Source organism: Lathamus discolor, chromosome 1 (assembly GCF_037157495.1).
Source record: "Lathamus discolor isolate bLatDis1 chromosome 1, bLatDis1.hap1, whole genome shotgun sequence".
Taxonomy (NCBI): Eukaryota; Metazoa; Chordata; class Aves; order Psittaciformes; family Psittacidae; genus Lathamus; species Lathamus discolor.
Window position 1 is genome coordinate 124,486,250 of NC_088884.1, and position 19,220 is coordinate 124,505,469.

The 19,220-nt window shown below is 35.6% G+C and overlaps 1 protein-coding gene across 4 annotated transcripts in view; it reads right to left on the reverse strand.

The window, feature by feature from the left end:
* The window catches only part of SPOCK3 (SPARC (osteonectin), cwcv and kazal like domains proteoglycan 3), a 195,737-nt gene that overhangs the window by 85,154 nt on the left and 91,363 nt on the right, over positions 1-19,220 (reverse strand). For all 4 annotated transcript variants that reach the window (XM_065694123.1, XM_065694107.1, XM_065694122.1 and 1 more), the window contains exon 4: positions 12,487-12,601. In XM_065694123.1, coding sequence (XP_065550195.1) covers positions 12,487-12,601 — 115 coding nt within the window. The remainder of the gene's footprint in view (positions 1-12,486; positions 12,602-19,220) is intronic.

The following is a 19,220-nucleotide window of genomic DNA, read 5'->3' on the forward strand; positions in this document are numbered from 1 at the left end:
TGAAGAGAAAGAACAGTAAAGAAAACTACAGGAAAAATATCAAGAGAACAAATTTTAAGGAAACAAAAACATGCTATGAAAGGTAAAAGAGCAATAATAAGTATTTACATGACGGTAACACCAAGAGAAATGTGTTTCTGCTTTAAGCATTTGGTTTAAACTTTGACTTCATTCTGCATCATACAGTTTGGAAAATCCCCTAAATATTTAGTAATTAATTCAAAACGTTCAGAAAAACTGGAGTGAAAAAAGAAGAAAAAAAAAAGATAATTCAGGCTTCAGCTTTTGCTAAGTTGCTCCTATAAGGCCTCCCTCTTCATACAACTGGGGCTCTTGCTGAGGCCCCAGCTGTGCACCCCTGGTATTCCGCATATCAAAACACGACTTTTATCCTAATTTAGCTGCCTAATATCATCTTTAAAGTAATGATTCTGCAAAATTATGAGTTCATCACTCACTTCAGCCTCAGAGCTGAACACGTTTCCAAATACTTTGCTTTAAAAGATCAACCACAAATCCAGCTTTGAAGTTCTAAGATTGCAATGTGATAAAAGTAACAAAAGGACTGTGGTCACATGGGGGAAGGTAAAAGTAATCTATTGAGAGATAAATGGAAAGAAGTTATTTTTTGCCCCCACTGCGGGGCACAGAAAGCATTTAATAATTTGCCTAAAAGCATGATTTTTTTGCTTGTAGAAATACCGAGAGCAGGCAATGCTACATTTTCCAGTGCTATTTTTCTCATCTGCAATTCATAGTTTAGCTCAATATTTATTTTTATTGTAGTCTTTATATGCTCAAGCAAATATAAAATAACTGTCTTCTGGTATCTGAATAGCTTTAGCAAGGAAGTGAATTGTGGTATCTGATTGGTCCAGTCTGCTGATCCAATAAAGCACCTTCTTTGAGACAGCAGCTATAGCAAAAGCTTGATAGGACAGTGACCACAGGCAAAAGTTACACCTCTATTTCCAAGAACAATTTTGCCACATCAGAAAAATTAGCTGTCTTAACTGTATGCTAGCTTAGAGGACTTTTTTAGCTCTCCACACACATGTAAACTTTCATTTTAACCACAATGCTGACCAAGAGCTCTGTGGCAGTAGGGTCACATCAAAATACAACAGGTTTCTTCAATCTGCTACCTCATGCATGCCAGTATTTTCAGAAATATTTATGTGCCTGGATCTTGAGCTGATCAAGAAATAGAGCAACCCCTGAATTACAATAACGTTACCTACTTTAACTTTTGACATTCTCTTACAAGAAAAAATCTACCTAGGCATATTCCTCTGCGAAACACCTTTCCCAGAGGCAAGATTTCGAAGACTGAAATGGTTGCATTTTAGAGCAGTTTTTATATTTTGGTCTCTGCATTAAAATAATCTACGCTTCAGGTAGAAAGAGTAGGAATTAGAAAGCAGAATAGATAAATGATGTTGCCATGCACAGCATAAAGGATTAAATCACATGAAATCTCAGTGAAAAAAATTACATGTTGATTACTGCATATTCTCTAAGAAGATAACTTTGGATGGCTTGATCCTTAGATGCCATGAACTAGTTTAGTAGTAGATATATATTGAAGGTTTGTACTTCCCTCAAGGGAAGTCTCCCTCAAGGGAATTGAATCAGATCATGCCGGAGTCATGGCTACAGTGAGTGCAGATTTCCTCAAGTATGACCTCTTCTTTTCCTCACCCAGAAGCTTTGTCTAGACAAAAATTGAGCATTTGTCTGAGACTTCCAGACACAGAATCTACAGTGTGACACATTGTGTGGATTGTCTGTACATGTACAATAAACCCAAAGCATCTCCAAAACATCTGTACTGATACTGCCTGAACTAAGGCAGTGGTTCCCACAGATTCAGGAAGCTTTAAATCCAGACTTAACTGTATTGTAATCATAAGCATTTGTTCTTATTGTTACTACTACTGCTACAGAAGTTGCTTAAGAGTTTTAGGAAAAGTATTTGTATAAATATTTTAATATTTAGGTAAAGACATAAAATGGCAAAAAACTTTTTTTATTTCTTTTTTAGGCACTAAGAATCTGATATAGAATATACAGTGGTCTGTGCAAGAAGACATACGTGTAAGTATATTACTGTTCTCTTGGATCAGACTACAGCATTCTATAAAGCAAGCCTAATTCTGACAATCTGGACACATGAAAAGGGTTTTGGCATTTGATTTTAAATGAAAGAGAAATACAAAAGCACTACCAAACAGACACAGTACCCCCTTATATAACTGACCAAGTAACAAAGACGAACATTTACTGACTGCTGACATACCTTTGCTGTTATAAGTACACTATTTGATTTCCAAAAGCAGTAGTACATTTTATTGTAAAGTACCAGTATATGGACATACTTCACTCTACAATGACAAACATCTCCATCTGCTGCAATTAATGTATTTTCCATCACTGGAAACCTTAAATGCATTGTTTTACACGAATGGAAATTAGAAGAATGATTTCTCTTCCCTAAATACTAGTCCTACTCCATTTCTCATACTTAGAGAGTTTTCTCACCACTGATAAGTGAACAAAACAACAGATGCATTCTGATCCTATAAACACAAATTATGAAGCAAGAACCTCACATGAAATGAAATGCATTATATTTATGCTAGACAGTAATAAAAGCACCTAATTATAACCTGATCCAAATTTAAAAACCTGTAAAAGAACCCCCTCGCATATACACATCCTGAAGTTTAATTCTTTTCCATTACCCAGCATTAAGGTATTTTAGCACCAAAAGACGTGCACAAAAACCCAAACCCACAACCCACCAACACTTTCCAAATTAAGCAGCAATTAATTGCAAATGTTTGCATCAGCTATTTTACAATTGATAATGTATTCTAATAAAGCACTCTGAAAACTGATACTGACAGCTAATTTTTCAAGCACTACAAAAACAAATGGCAAGCTTTACTTTAGATAGATATTTGTAAGGAGTGGTTCCTGAATTCATTTTTCATGTTTTTTTCTGATAAAGGGATAGTCAAAGACTTTATTCTTATACTTTTCTATTATTTCTATGTTTACAATAGTCCACAATGAATCTTATTCTTATGGACTACAATCACAACTTCACAATTAGGGACAGAGAAATTATTTATAAGCACTATCTTCATCACTGTTCTTGCTTTTGTTAACAAAAAGGCAGCCTTTCTAAGTTGTAGACTCTCATAAATACTGTAAGGAAAAAGACCATTTTAAAACAATACAAAATCAGAAAAGCTCACAAACCATTTTTTGTTAAAGGGAAGCACATTAGAATTCTCCAGGGTTTAGTCAAGTTTTACACTCTAACAGCAGTACTTTCCTAGATCACACATCACATTTCCTAATTCTTTCCTGCGTTTTTTAACAGAAGTGCCCTGATTTACTGCCTTTTAGGAGGTAGTAGAACTGGGTGTACCTTCAGCAACTGGCAGTAAACCAGAAAGAAATACACCAAATCAGCCTCCATTTTCCTGCAAAAGAATCCCAATCCTAGTTTATAATCTCATTGCAGATGTGGAAAGTAGGACACTCATGATCACTGAAAAACTCATGATGCCAACTGATTATCCAGTGCACCCTGTCACTCCTACAGGCCACTAAGAATTGAACAAGAGTACTGGAGCTGGTAAAATATGAGGAGGTCCAGGACTTACTAACTTAAGTCCACCTGTGTTAGTCTAAAGTAGGAGTCCTTATTTTCCTTAAAACTAGGTGTATCATGGACTTCGAATGGGGAAAGTATAGTGAAAATACCTGTTCTGCTAATAAACAGAATAAGTTCTACTTGGGTCTCTTATTTCAAGTTTGCTTTGATCTCCTACAAAACATATATTACATACCAAGGGGAAAAAAAAAACTAAAAATTCTATTTCTACAGACACAGGCTGGGCTGGGGAGGGATGGGGTTTATTTTTTTTTCTTTTTGGAAGGACAGCAATTTTTGAGTTTTGAAGTTTGTCTGCAAAAAGTATAAATATTGTATGGGTAAGTTACAACCTTAAGAAATATTAATGCTGATATGGACAACACTGGTACTGCAATACACATTCTTGCAATCTACATATGTATCTTCTGTCACTGTTGGCAGAAGTTACAGAGAGAGAATGAATGCCATTAGAGGATTCTATTTTCCTCTAGCTATGTATCCATAACTCCCACTAAAATGAATGGGAGAAACACCCACCAAGGAAAAAGAGGCCTTTGCAACATATGTAAAACCTTTTTTCCTTCCCAACAAAATGAAACAACAGTAAAAAAAAGCTTTACTTTTTTCCTTTAATAAATTAATTCATAGAGCATACAGATATCTCATAAATATTCACATTTTCACCTCTTTTTTAAGCACATAAAAGTCCAAATTTTTTTCTCAACAAGCTCAATTAAGCTATGGCTAAGCAAATTTCCTTTCCAGTACTCTGCAAAGTGCAAGTATGGTCACAATGGCATAGTTACAGAATAATTGGACTAATCAAAGCTATATAATGTTAGTATTGTGAATGAAGTAGTGCTGCTCATTAGCTTATTACAAAAGAATTACTGTAAATTCAGCCTACGTGCAGCATCACTTCCTGTGCAAACAAACATAGATAATGCAACAAGCTTGAAACACTGCCAAGCTGGCATACTGGCAGCACAAATTATGCAGAGAACCAGAAAGCCTTCAGTAGATTCAATAGAGCTTGGAGCATAAGAATGATTAAGTGTTTCTGTGTACAACTACAAATCACAGTAATGAATCAGAGTAAAATTTCCAATAAGGGACTTAACTGCACCAGCTGGCCTTCTTAAGCAGCATTATAATGTGAAACGATGACATCCTAAATAGTGGTGTTTGCAACTTCCACACAATCTGCCCAGAGCAAATCCTTTGTTTTGCTCCAATTTTTTTTTTTCTTAAGTCTTTAGTTGACCTTATAATAAAATGTTGCAGCACCTAAAGATACAGCATAGCTACAAAGCTCTACTGCTCCTTCTCCTCTGTTTTTTTTCTAATCAAATGAGTGCAAAGCTATTTTGGATTCTAATCAAATACAACATCTTCCAGATCAGTTCTAACAGTGTCGCCTTCAAAACTGCATGGACTACTTAATACAACTACTTTTTTTTTTTTTAATTTTCTTTTTTTAACAAAGAAGATTTGCAATTAACAGCTTTTGTTTCTTTTTTTTTTTTTTTTTCCTAGATCAAAGACTTAGTGGTAGCAAGTCTAAATTGAAAACCCTCTTTCTTTAATTGTAAAGTGAGAGCAATAGTAAAATCTCTCATATTTCAAAGTATGAGGTTTTGGAAATCTTGGATACACATGTCCATATGATATGAACAGAAAAAAATGCACACATGTGAATGTATGCATGTAAGTGTGCATTTTTCTTATCAAATAGGCCTCTCATACTTAGATATGGATGCCTTTTATGCTTGGGAGCACAATCTCAGCCATGCAGTACCACATCATGGAAGCAGAAGTTCAGGTTTGCTTTCACAATGGAATCAGTGACACAGTTTTGCAGCACTTGAAATTTACTCCAGACTTCTGTCACATCTATAACAGGAAAAGGTTAACCCATCTCATGCTTCAGGACCCAACACTCACCATTTCAAAGCTGAGATGGAACATTTTCCTCATGTTATAATACTACAGTGAACATACCTAGGGACAAGCTCCTCATAATCCAGTATTTAGACTAGTTTTCCACATTCTTTAAAAACACTGTAAAAGGGAAGGAGTCCAAGGCAAGAGAATGGACTAGATGACCAATGATTTGAACCAAATCAGCACTTGGAAATGTCATTTAACTCAAAAGCCTAAAGGAAGTTATAGGAAGATTAAGTGCTAGCACAAAAAATCACACCATGCAACTAACCTACCTTAGTAAATTAGATCGATTAAGTGATAAAACATTTTGCTATTCTGTGAGTGTATAGTAAACTGACACTCTTTGACATGCTTTAATAGTGAAGTCATTGTAACTTCAGGTCTGCACCCACAAGCAGTTTAATTTTTTTTTGTTACTCCTCCACACAAGCTTAGGGACATTCCTAGAACCCTGAAGAAACAGCAGAGGACCCATTTCACCTAGATAGTACCAGCAACACACTTTCACTATCTTAATACAGTGAATTCTGTATCATTAGGGCCTCTATATTGCTCACATCCTACCCAGCTTCACATTTCACAGAGGTCCAGTCTGCACACTTCCCTGGACCCTGCCTTCTGAAGCTCTAATAAAAAAAGAGCAATTACAACTTTTTGTTTCGTTGTCTTAACTTAGTAAAGTGCTCGTTATGGCTCTCTATCCATTACTAGTGAATTCTTGCCATTTTCCAGGTAAATGACAATCTGTAACTGAAATGCTTTTACCATTAAGTCACCTTTCGTACCTTCAACTTTAACAAAATGAGTTATTTTTAATAATATTTTTAGTTTATAATTATTAAAATTAACATGTATTATAATAAAATATCAATCTTTTGCTTAGCTAATATTTATTGGAAATCAGTTACTCATAAAAAAGATCCAAAAAGCTGCATACGTCTATGGTAAGGCAATTCTGTTCCTCTTATGAACACCTTCCCTAAATTGTCAAAATGACACAGGTATGGACTGTAACCATAAAGAAAAAAGAGCAGTGCAAAAACAAGACAAAGAAGGGACTGTAATCCATAAAAAAGAAAATAAATCATAAGCTGTGTTACAAAAGGAATGATCACTTATTTCTAAATAACTCTAGAGATTTCCTGTACCTAGCATGTGAAATAAAAACTGGATCTGTAATACCTGAATTAGGAAGCCATAGTAATTGTAATCTGAAACCTAAGAATAAATTATTGGAGAGTGTGAGAAATTCAATACAAAGTTTGAGGTCCTTACAGAAATAATAGCTGTTGGTCTTCAAACATTCTATTCCATCTTAACATGCTATGAAAATAACACAGCAGAGAGAAAAGTGCAATCTATTTCTCCCACAGTGGAGAACTGTTGTGTTGACTTGCACATTTCACATAAGAAAAAAACCCCAACAAAACAACAAACAAACATAAAAAGCACAGCAAGACCTTCACAATGGGGACAGGGGACATTACGTATGGTGGGGGATTCATAAAAGAGACAGATCTACATTTACCTAGGAAAACCGCACACACATTTAACGCATTGATAACTTAATGCATCCAAGCATTGATTGATTTAATGTATCCAATCAATTTTACACAGTACATTTTTTTTTACTCATGGAAAAAGAGACTGTTGTATTAGATTCCACTAGAATCAGTAAGTACAATGTTAGTCACTAGCTTATAATATATCAGATACTTAGATTTACTCGGGACATGTTTTTTGGCCCAAAACTGTCTTGCAATTTCCTCATTTTCAGAGCTTATACACGAAACACATTTCTAAATGTTACTGAGCAAGTCATCATTTCAACAGTTTCTTGCAGTAAGCAGCCGAGCCTTGGAATGGACTGCATAATAACTGGATCTCAGCTGAATTTATCTCATTTGTAAATTTTCTCCTGCAGCTGGTTTGAGATAAAAGCAAGGAGAAACATTTGAAGCCAACAGATGCTTTCCCCCCTCCACCTCTCTTTCTTTCACCTTCAATTCATGTTTGTCTTGACAAACACGCAGTACTGAAAAAAAATAAAACTCCAGTAGAAGCAAACCAACTGAAAGCACAGCTATTATCCCATGTTTACTGTTATGCTCACATTAAAATTCTCTGCCACTCTGCGGGGTGGCAACTCTGCCCCGTTTTTTTAAGTTTTCTAGAATCCTGCTCTTTACCTGCAGCTACCCTACTTGCTTAGAACTTCACCTATACACTACTTAGTTTACTACAGCAGCCTACAATTCACAGAATTTTATTCTTCGAGCAAATTACATGATGTGTCACTTCAAATTATAATTGCCTGTTCCAAATCTAAGATTACATTAACAGACTATTTATCAGGACTTATCATGCAAACCTACAATAGATTGCTGCTGGAGTAACTCCTCCACTTTTACGAGCCTAGTTAGCTACCAGCTTTCTGTGGCTTTAATGAGTTCCTACGTGTCATGGTGTCACCTCAAATTCTTTCTTTGTTCAAAGTGGCAACCACAAGTCGGTGATTTAAGGGTATATCTTTCCCACCTGCTGCTCTGCACATGCAAAGCGCACATATTCTACTGCAAGTATTCTGAAATATCCATTGCCACCTACAGTCCTTCTCCTTTGACTCACCCTTTTCAGTTCCTGTCCAATTCTCTTCTAGCTGAGCATTCACTTAACTTTTTTCCTCTTCTCCAAGCTTAGAGGGGTGAACTCATAGTTCCCACAGATTCTCAGTACAGGAGATTCAAGTATTTGAATTACTCCTGAAAGTGACATGATTGAAAACTAAAACGAGTAGACAGATTTCTATTAGCATGATAAAAATCCTGCTTGTCACCATAACATTCACATCACTGCATCACAGTATTGGCAATTTTGTATTCTGATATTCTGCGAGTTGTATTTGTATCTGAATGAGGTATACTCCAAAAGCATTCCATTACTATGTGTACACTTTATAGGTTTCTTTTTTTCCCCATAAAGCCTATCACTTAACCAATAAAAATAATTGGAAAGCACAAAGGGATGGTAAACAACCAAGCAAAAGTTAATATCAACCTCCAGAGTTTCAAAGAATCAATGAAGAATTCTATTTTACACCAGACTTTGAATTATTTATCATGCATCCTATTGCAGATAGCTACTCTCCACAGCAATCCACGTGGAAGTACTTGGATAAGTAACATTAATGCATATCCTGCATGTATTTCCTCTTTCTTTCCTAAGACACAGATAAGAGCATAGCACACAGAACACAGCTTCCAATACAGTTATAGCTAGCAGAGAATCAAACGCAACTACCTGCTGCCAAAAAAAATCTGGCACTTCTAACCATGCCCCCACACCTTCTAAAGCTCTAGTACTCCAAACTAATCTCATGACCAATAAACTACAACATTTATGTCTACTGTTCAGTCTTTCAAGGAGAGTACATAGAGGAAGCTCTTGCATCAGGATGCTGTGGCACTGCAGAAGCATGCTAGAAGAGGACTGGCCATCCTGGCAGTCTCCCAGAAAAGGAAATGAGCCTTGTGTGCAGTACCTCAGGACTGAGGGGAAACCATGATCTCTGCTGCCATGGAAACTGAACCCACACGAAGACAAACATGCTGCAGCAAGAGCACAAAGCTAAGATCCCTGTGAACTAACACAAGTTTTAATACTTAGGAAAGTACATGCAGAATCATCTCATCAATAGTGCTCTGTCACATTATCTAGTCCTATTGAGAACATGTCATATCACATCACTAACAGCTTTAGATATAGTTGGGATATCCACTGATTGCATGCTTCATTCCATGGTACTGAGGTACTCTCAGCAATCCATACAAGGCTACAACAGTTTGGAAATTGGACTGTACAGACACAAAAATGTCTAAGAACACCCTGGACACCATGGAGGGAATAACAGAATGTCCACACCTGAGAGGTTTTTCTCTAAATATTTTTCTAAAAAAAACAAAACAAAACAAACAAAAAAAACCCCACAAAACAAAAAAACCACACACCACTAAAGTGATTCTCCATTTGATACAATTATCAGCCTTCATTGATAAGTAACTCTCTATGTTATTACTTCAAAGAGTGACAGGTTTTATATACAGAAATTTATGAACAAGGTAATAGGGCTGCTTGCAAATGCTGCTTCTAATAACAGAGAATTTAACTGTAAATCTGAGAATTTCAACTTGATGACACTACAGAATAATCTATTTAGCTAAGGAAGAAGTCCTTTACTGTGAGGCACTTGAATGGGTTGCTCAAGGAAGTTGTGAATGCTCCATCCCTGGCAGTGTTCAAGGCCAGGTTGGACAGAGCCTTGGGTGGCATGGTTTAGTGTGAGGTGTCCCTGCCCATGGCAGGGGGGTTGAAACTAGATGATCTTAAGGTCCTTTCCAACCCTAACTATTCTATGATTCTGTAACTGTATTTCATGCTTTTTTTCCATAGCATAGCCCAAAGGTGCCCACAACCTTTTAGTTATCTTGGAGGAATACAGCACCACCTCTTCCCTGTCTTTTCAGGATAATTTTGCCACTGTATCAGTTCACACGCTTTAAATTACTTTTCCTCTGCAAGAGTCTTGGGAATAATCTCTGCAACATCCATGGATGGATCTATACAGCAAATATGCCCAAAGGGAAATCTATGGGCAGGTTTTTTATTAATAGTTTGAAGAGTTCCCAGTAACACGTGAAAAGGTCTCACTTTATTTTTTCCAGAAGACATCCCCAACCGCTTTTCTTTAATAAAAAGAATAAAAATTATCCAACCATTAAAGAATACCACATGCACACAGACAGAGATGAAGCCGAAAGGAAAAATTACTGGGATAAAGTTTTCTAGAGATTTATTCCCAACAGATTGAATACACACAACTGATGTATTAAAAATGAATACAGGTAGATAACCTGACCGTTGATAACTTAGCCTTTCTCATTTAATTTTTACCAAGACTTATAAATGAGTGGACTTGTCCTTTGGGAACTTGGAAAAACTGATGGCTCTGGTGAAAATCAATATGCAAATTGTAGGTATGAGTGAAGGAACAAAATCTTGGGCTAAAAAAAATTAATAGCGGTAAAGGCACCAGCAGACACGACTGCTTGTGAATATGCAAACCATACTCTTATCCCATCATACTACAGAAAGGGCAGAGACTGCATGAAGAAAGCCTCTTTAGAAAGAAAGCACAAAGCAACTGATTGCTCCTTGAACCTGATCATATAGGGGAACAGGGAGATCTAAGGTTGGAAAATGACTGTCCTGGCTCAGGACAGTTAAAAAGAGAATTGCTTCACCTGGCTTACAAGATCAGACTTGCAGTACTTACTGCAATCACCAAGCTGCTGTGATGCCAAAGCTTTCCATTATGAGATTGCATTATATCCAGACAACCTTTGCCTCTTAAAATACTACCTTTCTAAAACAGTGCCAGGACTGTGGGAGGAACAATACAGATACGAAGACAAATCTCAATACATTTATTAATTTGACCACTGTATGCAGCTTCACCTAGTCTAAAAAAGTTTTCAGTCCTTACATGTACACTTAACTTGGAGATATCATTTTTTTAACTGTTTTCAATGGATGTATGTGATACCTCTCAGAAATTGCGTACTCTGTTCACAGCTGACTCTGACATATTCCCCTGACAGTTCACATACGGTTGACACTAGACTACCTCACTCTATCTGCTAATAATTCTTGCACCTTATACAATACTCTATCAAACCAAAATGTCTAGCTCTACATGGAGACTGTTTGATATAAACAGTTTAGCTCTTCAAATAATGCAGAGCTTTTTTGTTAATTAACTGCAACTGCAGATCAATAACAGTTTAAACCTTTCCTTTCACTTTGTACTATCCTGCCTGTTTGAAAAGCTACATATGAGTGTATTTAACACAACTACAGACTCAGAAGAACATTCCTTATATTATTCATAAAACTACTGGCTGTCTAAAAAGCTTGAAACGATCCTCCTACATCAGAAAAGAAAGTCTTTTATTTCACTTAGCTCTTTTCAGCCCCTACTGAGTTAAGCACTTTAACACACACTTATTTCAATCAAGTTATTGAAGTTTAGCCTTTCTGAAGTGCAAAAAATGAACCTCACGTTAAAACTGCAACTTGACTCCATCTCCTCAACAATCTCATGACCTCAACTAAGCATATGATTCTGGTCCCTACATACAAAACTTTCTGCCCCAGATAAGCCACAGAAATACATTCATATTTTGCTACTCTAAGAACTACATAAACAGAGCAGCTGGAACTGTTATTAAAAAAAAAAATAATAATCTGCATTTGGATTCTGGAATAACTTTATCATGTATTTGTTCCTCATATTGAAACAGTCCAGAATGCAAAGAATGGACAAACTGCTCGAATTCATATAAGAGAAAGAAATGAGAAAGAAACAAGAAAGAAAAAACAAAAACCTACAAAACCTGAACATGCAAAAAACCAGCTTACATTGCAATAGGCTGTTACCTGCACTTTAACAGGCAGTTTTGAGTTCTCTAGCTTAATATAAGTGACGAAGTCAAAGTACTATACAGCAGCAGAACATTATCATAATCATTATATTCATTTGGTAATGACACAGTAGGTATTCCCTTAAATGTATTTGTATCAGCAACTTCTGATGTTTAAATATGTACACCCTCTAGTTTACCAGCCTATCAAAAAAAAAATCAAATATTGAACAGTCTAATCAAATCATGCATACATAATTACTTCTAAAATCCACTCTTACTCTGTTCATATGTTGTTTAATAACCAAACTAATTATAGTGTGTTTATGGTTTATAGTCAAGTCATGAATGCTATAAAAAGTCTATAGGATTAACTTTTAAAGTATTTACCTGTGCGTAAGCCTTCGGTGACTAATGCAAACAGCAGTTTGTTGATCCTGTGCAACACAGACCTTATGGCGACTACATTTCATCTTTAAACATGGATCTTTAGCCGGATCTAAAGCTAAAAATAATTTTAGAAAATTGTTAACATTTATCTAGAAACATGCAATTAAGAAAAGAAACACACCACACATAAAACCCACCACATATGTGGAAGGATCTTGCCCTGCCAGACTGAAAGGCTGTGATTGTCACCAGTATAAAACGCAGCACACTCAGAGACAATGCAAAATGAAGTAGTGCAAAATTCCTTACCCTATCCACTCCCTCCTGATCAGCATTTGTAACAAGGCCATCAAAGGCTGCTGGTTTTTACTGCAGCTGAAAACACTTTTTTTAATATTAGAATTTGCTTAGGACTTCTGGGAAGTTTGCATAACCATTATCACAGACTCACAGAATTGATAGGGTTCAAAGGGATTATTCAGTCCAAGCCCCCTGCCACTGCAGGAACCCCCTGCCACTATGTCATTCAGAGTACCAAACTTCTAAAGAAAACAATCTTGAACTGGATTCTGTTGTTTACAGTTCTCCATTTCAGTCATGTCCTTCCTAAACAGAATTAGGTTTGTGATTTTTACAGTTCAAAGGCCACTGCATTTCTGAAACCATAATAAAACCGTAAGCCATAAAACAATGCAAAACAAGTCAGAAAGGCAAATGACATTTGATCAGGAGTTCAGAACATTTGTTCATTCAAATGTTGGCTGCCACATTTTTAAAAGCTGTAAGCTAGGATACTAGTAAGATTAAATAAATTTAACTATAGTTGTAACTATAAATATAAATATATATAAAATGTACTTCCATTCCATCCATTTTTTGTTCTTACTACGAAACAGTAACATCGACTGAGCTACACTGCACAGTAATACTTCAGTAACTCATAAATAGTGATGGGCTGGTCCATAAGAAATTTAATCCAGAAAAGAGGAAAAGCATCCGTCTGCCAAATTCTGCTTTTTTTTTTTTTGCTAAGAAAGTACCCACCACACCTTCTTAAACAATTTCCACTTTCTCACTGTAATCCCCAAATACCAGTATTTCTACTTTGACAGAAGTTTCCCTTTCTTACTAAGACACAACTGGGCTCTTCCGACTCAACATTAAGTGCTGAACAATGACATTGAGTTTACTGAGCAATTATAACTGAGACAAGATTTAAATAAAAGTAAACTAAAATATGCAGGTGCATGGTTTGTATGAGTCCATCCTTAAATACTAATTCTACCTGCAATATTCTAAGTGTCTTATTTCTGCTTCTTGGGTTTGTTTTTTCTGTAGCTGGTCCTTAAGTCATTAATCCACAGTCATCTTTGAGCTACAAACCACAAATACCAATTTCTGGCTGTAATAATCCTGTTCATTACTTACCGTTAAATTTGTACAGCATATTGCCTGAGTAACCATGCCTACATGACAATACAGAAAAGTTTCTGTAAATTTATGCTTTCAAAAGAAAGAATCAACTTCTCCCTTCTCTGATATCCGTGATGTCTTCTTGGGATTCCAAACTCAATTCTTCTACTTAAGTTTAATGCCACCCACTCCATACACAGCCTACCCCCCAACCCCCACACCCCCCCCACCAAATAAAAAACCCCACCAACAAACAAAAAGAAACCACAAAACACAACATACTAGTAAGTTTAACACCAAAGCCTTGCTTAAAATCACTACTGAAAATGCTAAATCACAAAATCATGCAAGAAAGCTATAAACAACTAGAATGCATTTTTCTGTGTTCATCTTCACTTTAGCATATTACTGTCCAGAGTGATATTTCAGAAATGCTCTCTGTTTTCTACATTTGCTTATAAAATACATATTTGTGTACATATTTTCTGAAAGTAAAGTCATGTTTCCTCTGTTCTTCATGATCAAAAGTAAACCTTTAACCACACCTCTACTTGAACTGACAGATTACATTAACTTAAGGCTGACTAACTACATACCCAGGAAACAAAAACCAGGATCATTACTTGCAGTTTTGACACATGACTTTGTGGTGTGAAGTATGATTAAATATAGTCTAAGCAATTACTCTGCCAGTATTATTTCCTTCTTAACAACATATTCAGCTGGGTAAAACATAACATAATACCAACAAAGCAGCAGAGTTATTGAATCATTAATATAATAATAATTCAATGCAGACGGAAAAGAAATATTTTGTTAATTACAGCATAAGACTCATACAAAGATGCAATCCTCTTCCAGGTATTTTTATTTCTACAACAAACTAGTCATAAAGCCACATCAAAAAAGTCATCCAAAATAAGTCTGATTATAACAACTCTAAACAACTAGGAAGAGAATACAGCAAAACATGACTGAACTAGGATAACAGATTTGAAGTAAAAATTTAAAACAGCATATCCAGTATCCTTCTCCAATATACTTTAGATTTTAGATTCCATGTCAAATACTTTCTCTTCTTAAAGTCACTTAATGCACTGGTCCAAGTCCCTCTTCCCAGGATGTTCTCTAATGGAGACACTAAGATAGCAATACTGGAATATAATACTAGCATATCTTAAAATAACTGCTCTGCAAAACTGAATAGGTTAATGGAATAAAAATACATGAGAGGAGAAATCTGAAATCACATAAGGATGCTGAGTTCAGTATCAGCAGCAAACATGTTTAAGGAAAATGAGTGAATTGATCATGTAACTTTCCATTCCCACTGAAACGGTTATTTCTTATCCCAAGTTCTTGGGACTTTGAAGGTGCATTTAGACAATTCCAAAAAAAATCTAGCAAGCCATAACATGTTTTAGACAGTGTTACAGGCAGAACCTAACTTTATAACCGTGAGATGGTACCGTCACCCTTTGCCTTTTTGACAGGGAACACATCTAGTTTACTGCTGGAATCAGAATGACTTTATCCCTAGAAAAGAACACCAGAGGCCAGAGCTAAGATTCCATTTAAAATAAAATTTAAAAATATATATTTCAGTGGAACTCCATGAGATTTGACTAGGAAATCAAATTAGAAACTGGCTTCGAATGGATGATGACACAAAGAGGTGCTGGATTTTGACAGCACTATCAGAAAGATAGGAAGAAAAAGAAATCAAGAATTCCATTGAATGCTGATGCTCCATTAGGTTCCTTATGTATTTAACAGGCTTTTTCACCAAAGATTGCTCTAAACCAGATTGTTTGGAATTCTGTGTTAAAAAATATATCTTGGTATAGCACCCATTCACAAACCGCACCTTTTAAATGAAAGGTAGTAATAGGTGCTCACTGGTAAGGCTCTATTGCTAGAAATCAGTTGTGCAAGACGAGTATCTGCAAGGAAACCACTTCCTGGCCTGTTGTTGATATCAGACTCAGCTGTCTGATATCAACATTTCTGTCCATTTTACTCCTCTAAGAATGTTCTTCAAAGAAAATTTAACATTTTACAAAAATGACTTACAAATGTGGCTAACTGATAACATTCTGTGCACACACAGAGTATTCATCTCATTTTCTATGAAACAGAGAAGTTGAGGTGGTTCAACACTCATGGTCTTGTCATTGACATTAACTCACATTATCACTCAGTGACCTGCTGGACTTCTTGCTCTCTGTCAGCTACAGAAGTCTTTATATGTCACCTTAAATGTGATCTATGGCCTCCATTTTTCCAATACATTTTGGTAAAAGTGTCTTCATTCCCAGTTTTAGTGATGCACAAGACACAGGAGAATGTATGGGTTTGAGCACATTTTTTGAAAAGTTGCCATATCTTATAACAGCCAGGGAGAGACCAAATAAGATACAGAATTTTGGAATGTGAAAATGTCAACTACCTGAGGGGTCAATTCTGCCTAGACTGACACTATAGCTTAGCAAAGAGATAAAATACAGACAGAAATGTTGCTAGGAACTTTGAAAAGCAGCTCAGGCCTTTCTCTTCATTCTTTCAGTATCACATGCTGTAGTCAACCCTACGCTGCAAAGTACACAGGATCCAAATCTTATTAATCTATTTTGCATAATCTCATGTTTTTTAATTTTTAATTTGCTTTTTAAAATTGGTGAACTTATGAATTGCATTAGTGATTTTCCCAGCTTTGAAAGGACTAAAAATATTAGATATTTATGAAAGCACGGAAATGGCTTGCCTTTTTTTAAAGCCTGTTTTACTTCATATTTGGAACAGACAAATGGAAAATTTTCATTGAAAATGAAGACTAAACCACAAGAAAAGCATCTTCTAAAACCGTACTCTGAAGCTTTTCATGCTGGGGAAGAACTGGACTTCTCTTACAATACAGTGACATACCTGACCTGATATATAATCCAGTCTCTACATGGTGTCATAAATATCTTAAAACTACTATGAAAATGCATTAATTTATTCTTGGGAAAGTGTTATTGATTTTATCTAAGCATGTAACTCAGTTACATGTAAACTGTAACTCTGGAAATACATGGCATTGAGCCTTTAATTCATCACTGCATCTTCTAGAAACCTCTTACAAAACATGTCTGCTTTACTTGAGCTCACTCAGACTTGTACTGACAACAACATATATTCCTTTCCATTTCTGCGAAAATATGCCACTATGAAGCAGTACAACGTTCACACCAAAAATATCACAAGAGTCATAATCCCAATGTGCAGCCATTTATGTATCCCTCCGAGCTATTTTCCTCAGTATGAAACAGACATCAATCTGAGTTTTCATCTGATTCACATCTACTAAAATATCTCATAATTATGAAGGCTAGAGGCCTTTTTTTCCATAAATGAAGTGAAAATGTAGATTGTACAGCATAATTATATCATCATTAAAAATAGGTGATTGTTTCCACTATGGTAGGGAGACTCTATACATAAGTTACATGCATTTAGGCCAGAAATCAGTTCTTATTAGCAGCTATAATGTATCAGCTGACTTCTTAGAAAGTCAGATACAACCAGCTTCCAAAGATGCAAATATGATCTTAGCGTCATTAACTTGGTAATATCCAGCTTTATTTAGCTCCTGATATTCAGAAACAGGTTATTTGCTTATATTTGTCCATATATTTGCCTAAAATACTATCAAATCTTGTGTTAATTAAATTTTAACAAGCATAATAATAGCATTGTCATGACAAGTATTACAAAAGTATAAAATACTTTCTATCATCGATTATTTCTCTAAGAACTTGTAAATGAAAAGTAATTTGCTCTGCTGAAAAAAATATGGAACAGCGTTAAGATCATCTGGTGACTTTATAGACGGATATGGACTTGTTATTTTCACATGCTAAAGAAGCAATTAATATTTAAAAAATAATTCAATTATTACTAACGGATCTATTTATTTATAATTCAAATTTGGATAAGCAATTCAGCAAAGCTTTCTATCATCTCTTTTTTAAGTTAATTTACAGCTAGCGCTCCAAGAAACTGACATTAGCCAGAAAATATTTTTTATTATTATTATTGGGTATATAATAGAAAATCAAGATTAGCAAGACACAGCATAGGAATCCTTTTAACAGGAGCTCTGTGGCAGAATCCACAGTAACTGACCATTATTTCACAATCTGCTGAGTGCATTCTGCCATGTTCCTAATATTCCATTCCCAATAAAATGAAAGGTGAAAAAGCTTAAGGACAAAATTTTCAGACTTAGATTCTATTTCCTGCCTCCAAAGTTTGTGATTCATTTCTGATGGGCAAGATAAAAAACAGCTCGACATTTTGCTTTACTACACTTACCGAAACTTAAGCTATGTTTTTAAGTATCCCATGAGTGGTTTAATTCCTCTAGTTTAAAAGGCAGGTCTGACAACTTTGCCTACGAAGTTTTCACATTTGATCACAGCGGACAAAAATGTAAAATCATATACAGATTTTAACTAAAATGCCAATAATTAGATCAAGTGCCTTGGTTACAACCTTACGCAGACAGACACCTAGAAGGAAATTACTCATACTGCATGCTTCAATAAACACACAATTCCTGAAGGTACCTAAAGTGCCTTTACTTCTCCATTTTGAAAGATGGTGATTCTGACCTCCTAAAGCAGAATTTCTCATTGAGAAAAGCATACATCCAGAGAAATGAGGAGAATCCCAGCACCACAGTTTCCAGAAACAGAAGGGAGGAAAGCAAGGCAGATCACATAAACACTCAGCTGATATTGTCAGGTAACATGGAATCTTCATATACTGATGCTTATCAAATGTTTTGATATCTTTAATATTAAACTCTATTTGAAATCTTTCAAAATTAACAAATATTACACTACCAGATGCTGTAGCTTCCCTAGCACAGTTTTTAACTGAACAAAGTTTATACTTAATCCTGATTATTTACTCAGGTTTCGGGCAAGGATGTGAGTATGGCTGGGTGAGTAAGTGAAACAGGAATCTAAAACTTTTTTATCAAGATTTGAAGACCAATTATTGACTCCAGATTTCTTAAACATTGAGTGTTAATTACATAAGAACTTCAGGCACAACCCTGAAATCTTTCCATTCTCTCACAATCCTGTTCATCTAAATGCAAGAACAATGCAGAAGCTACTAACAGGAATTTTATATGCCAGTGCCACACTGCAACTTATATGTCCTAGGATGCAAGTTGTAAAGAACTTACTTTACACATTGTAAATTAAAAATTGCTAAAGAGTTATGCATAAGTCAACCAGAAATAAACATAAAAACAGAGAAACATAGAA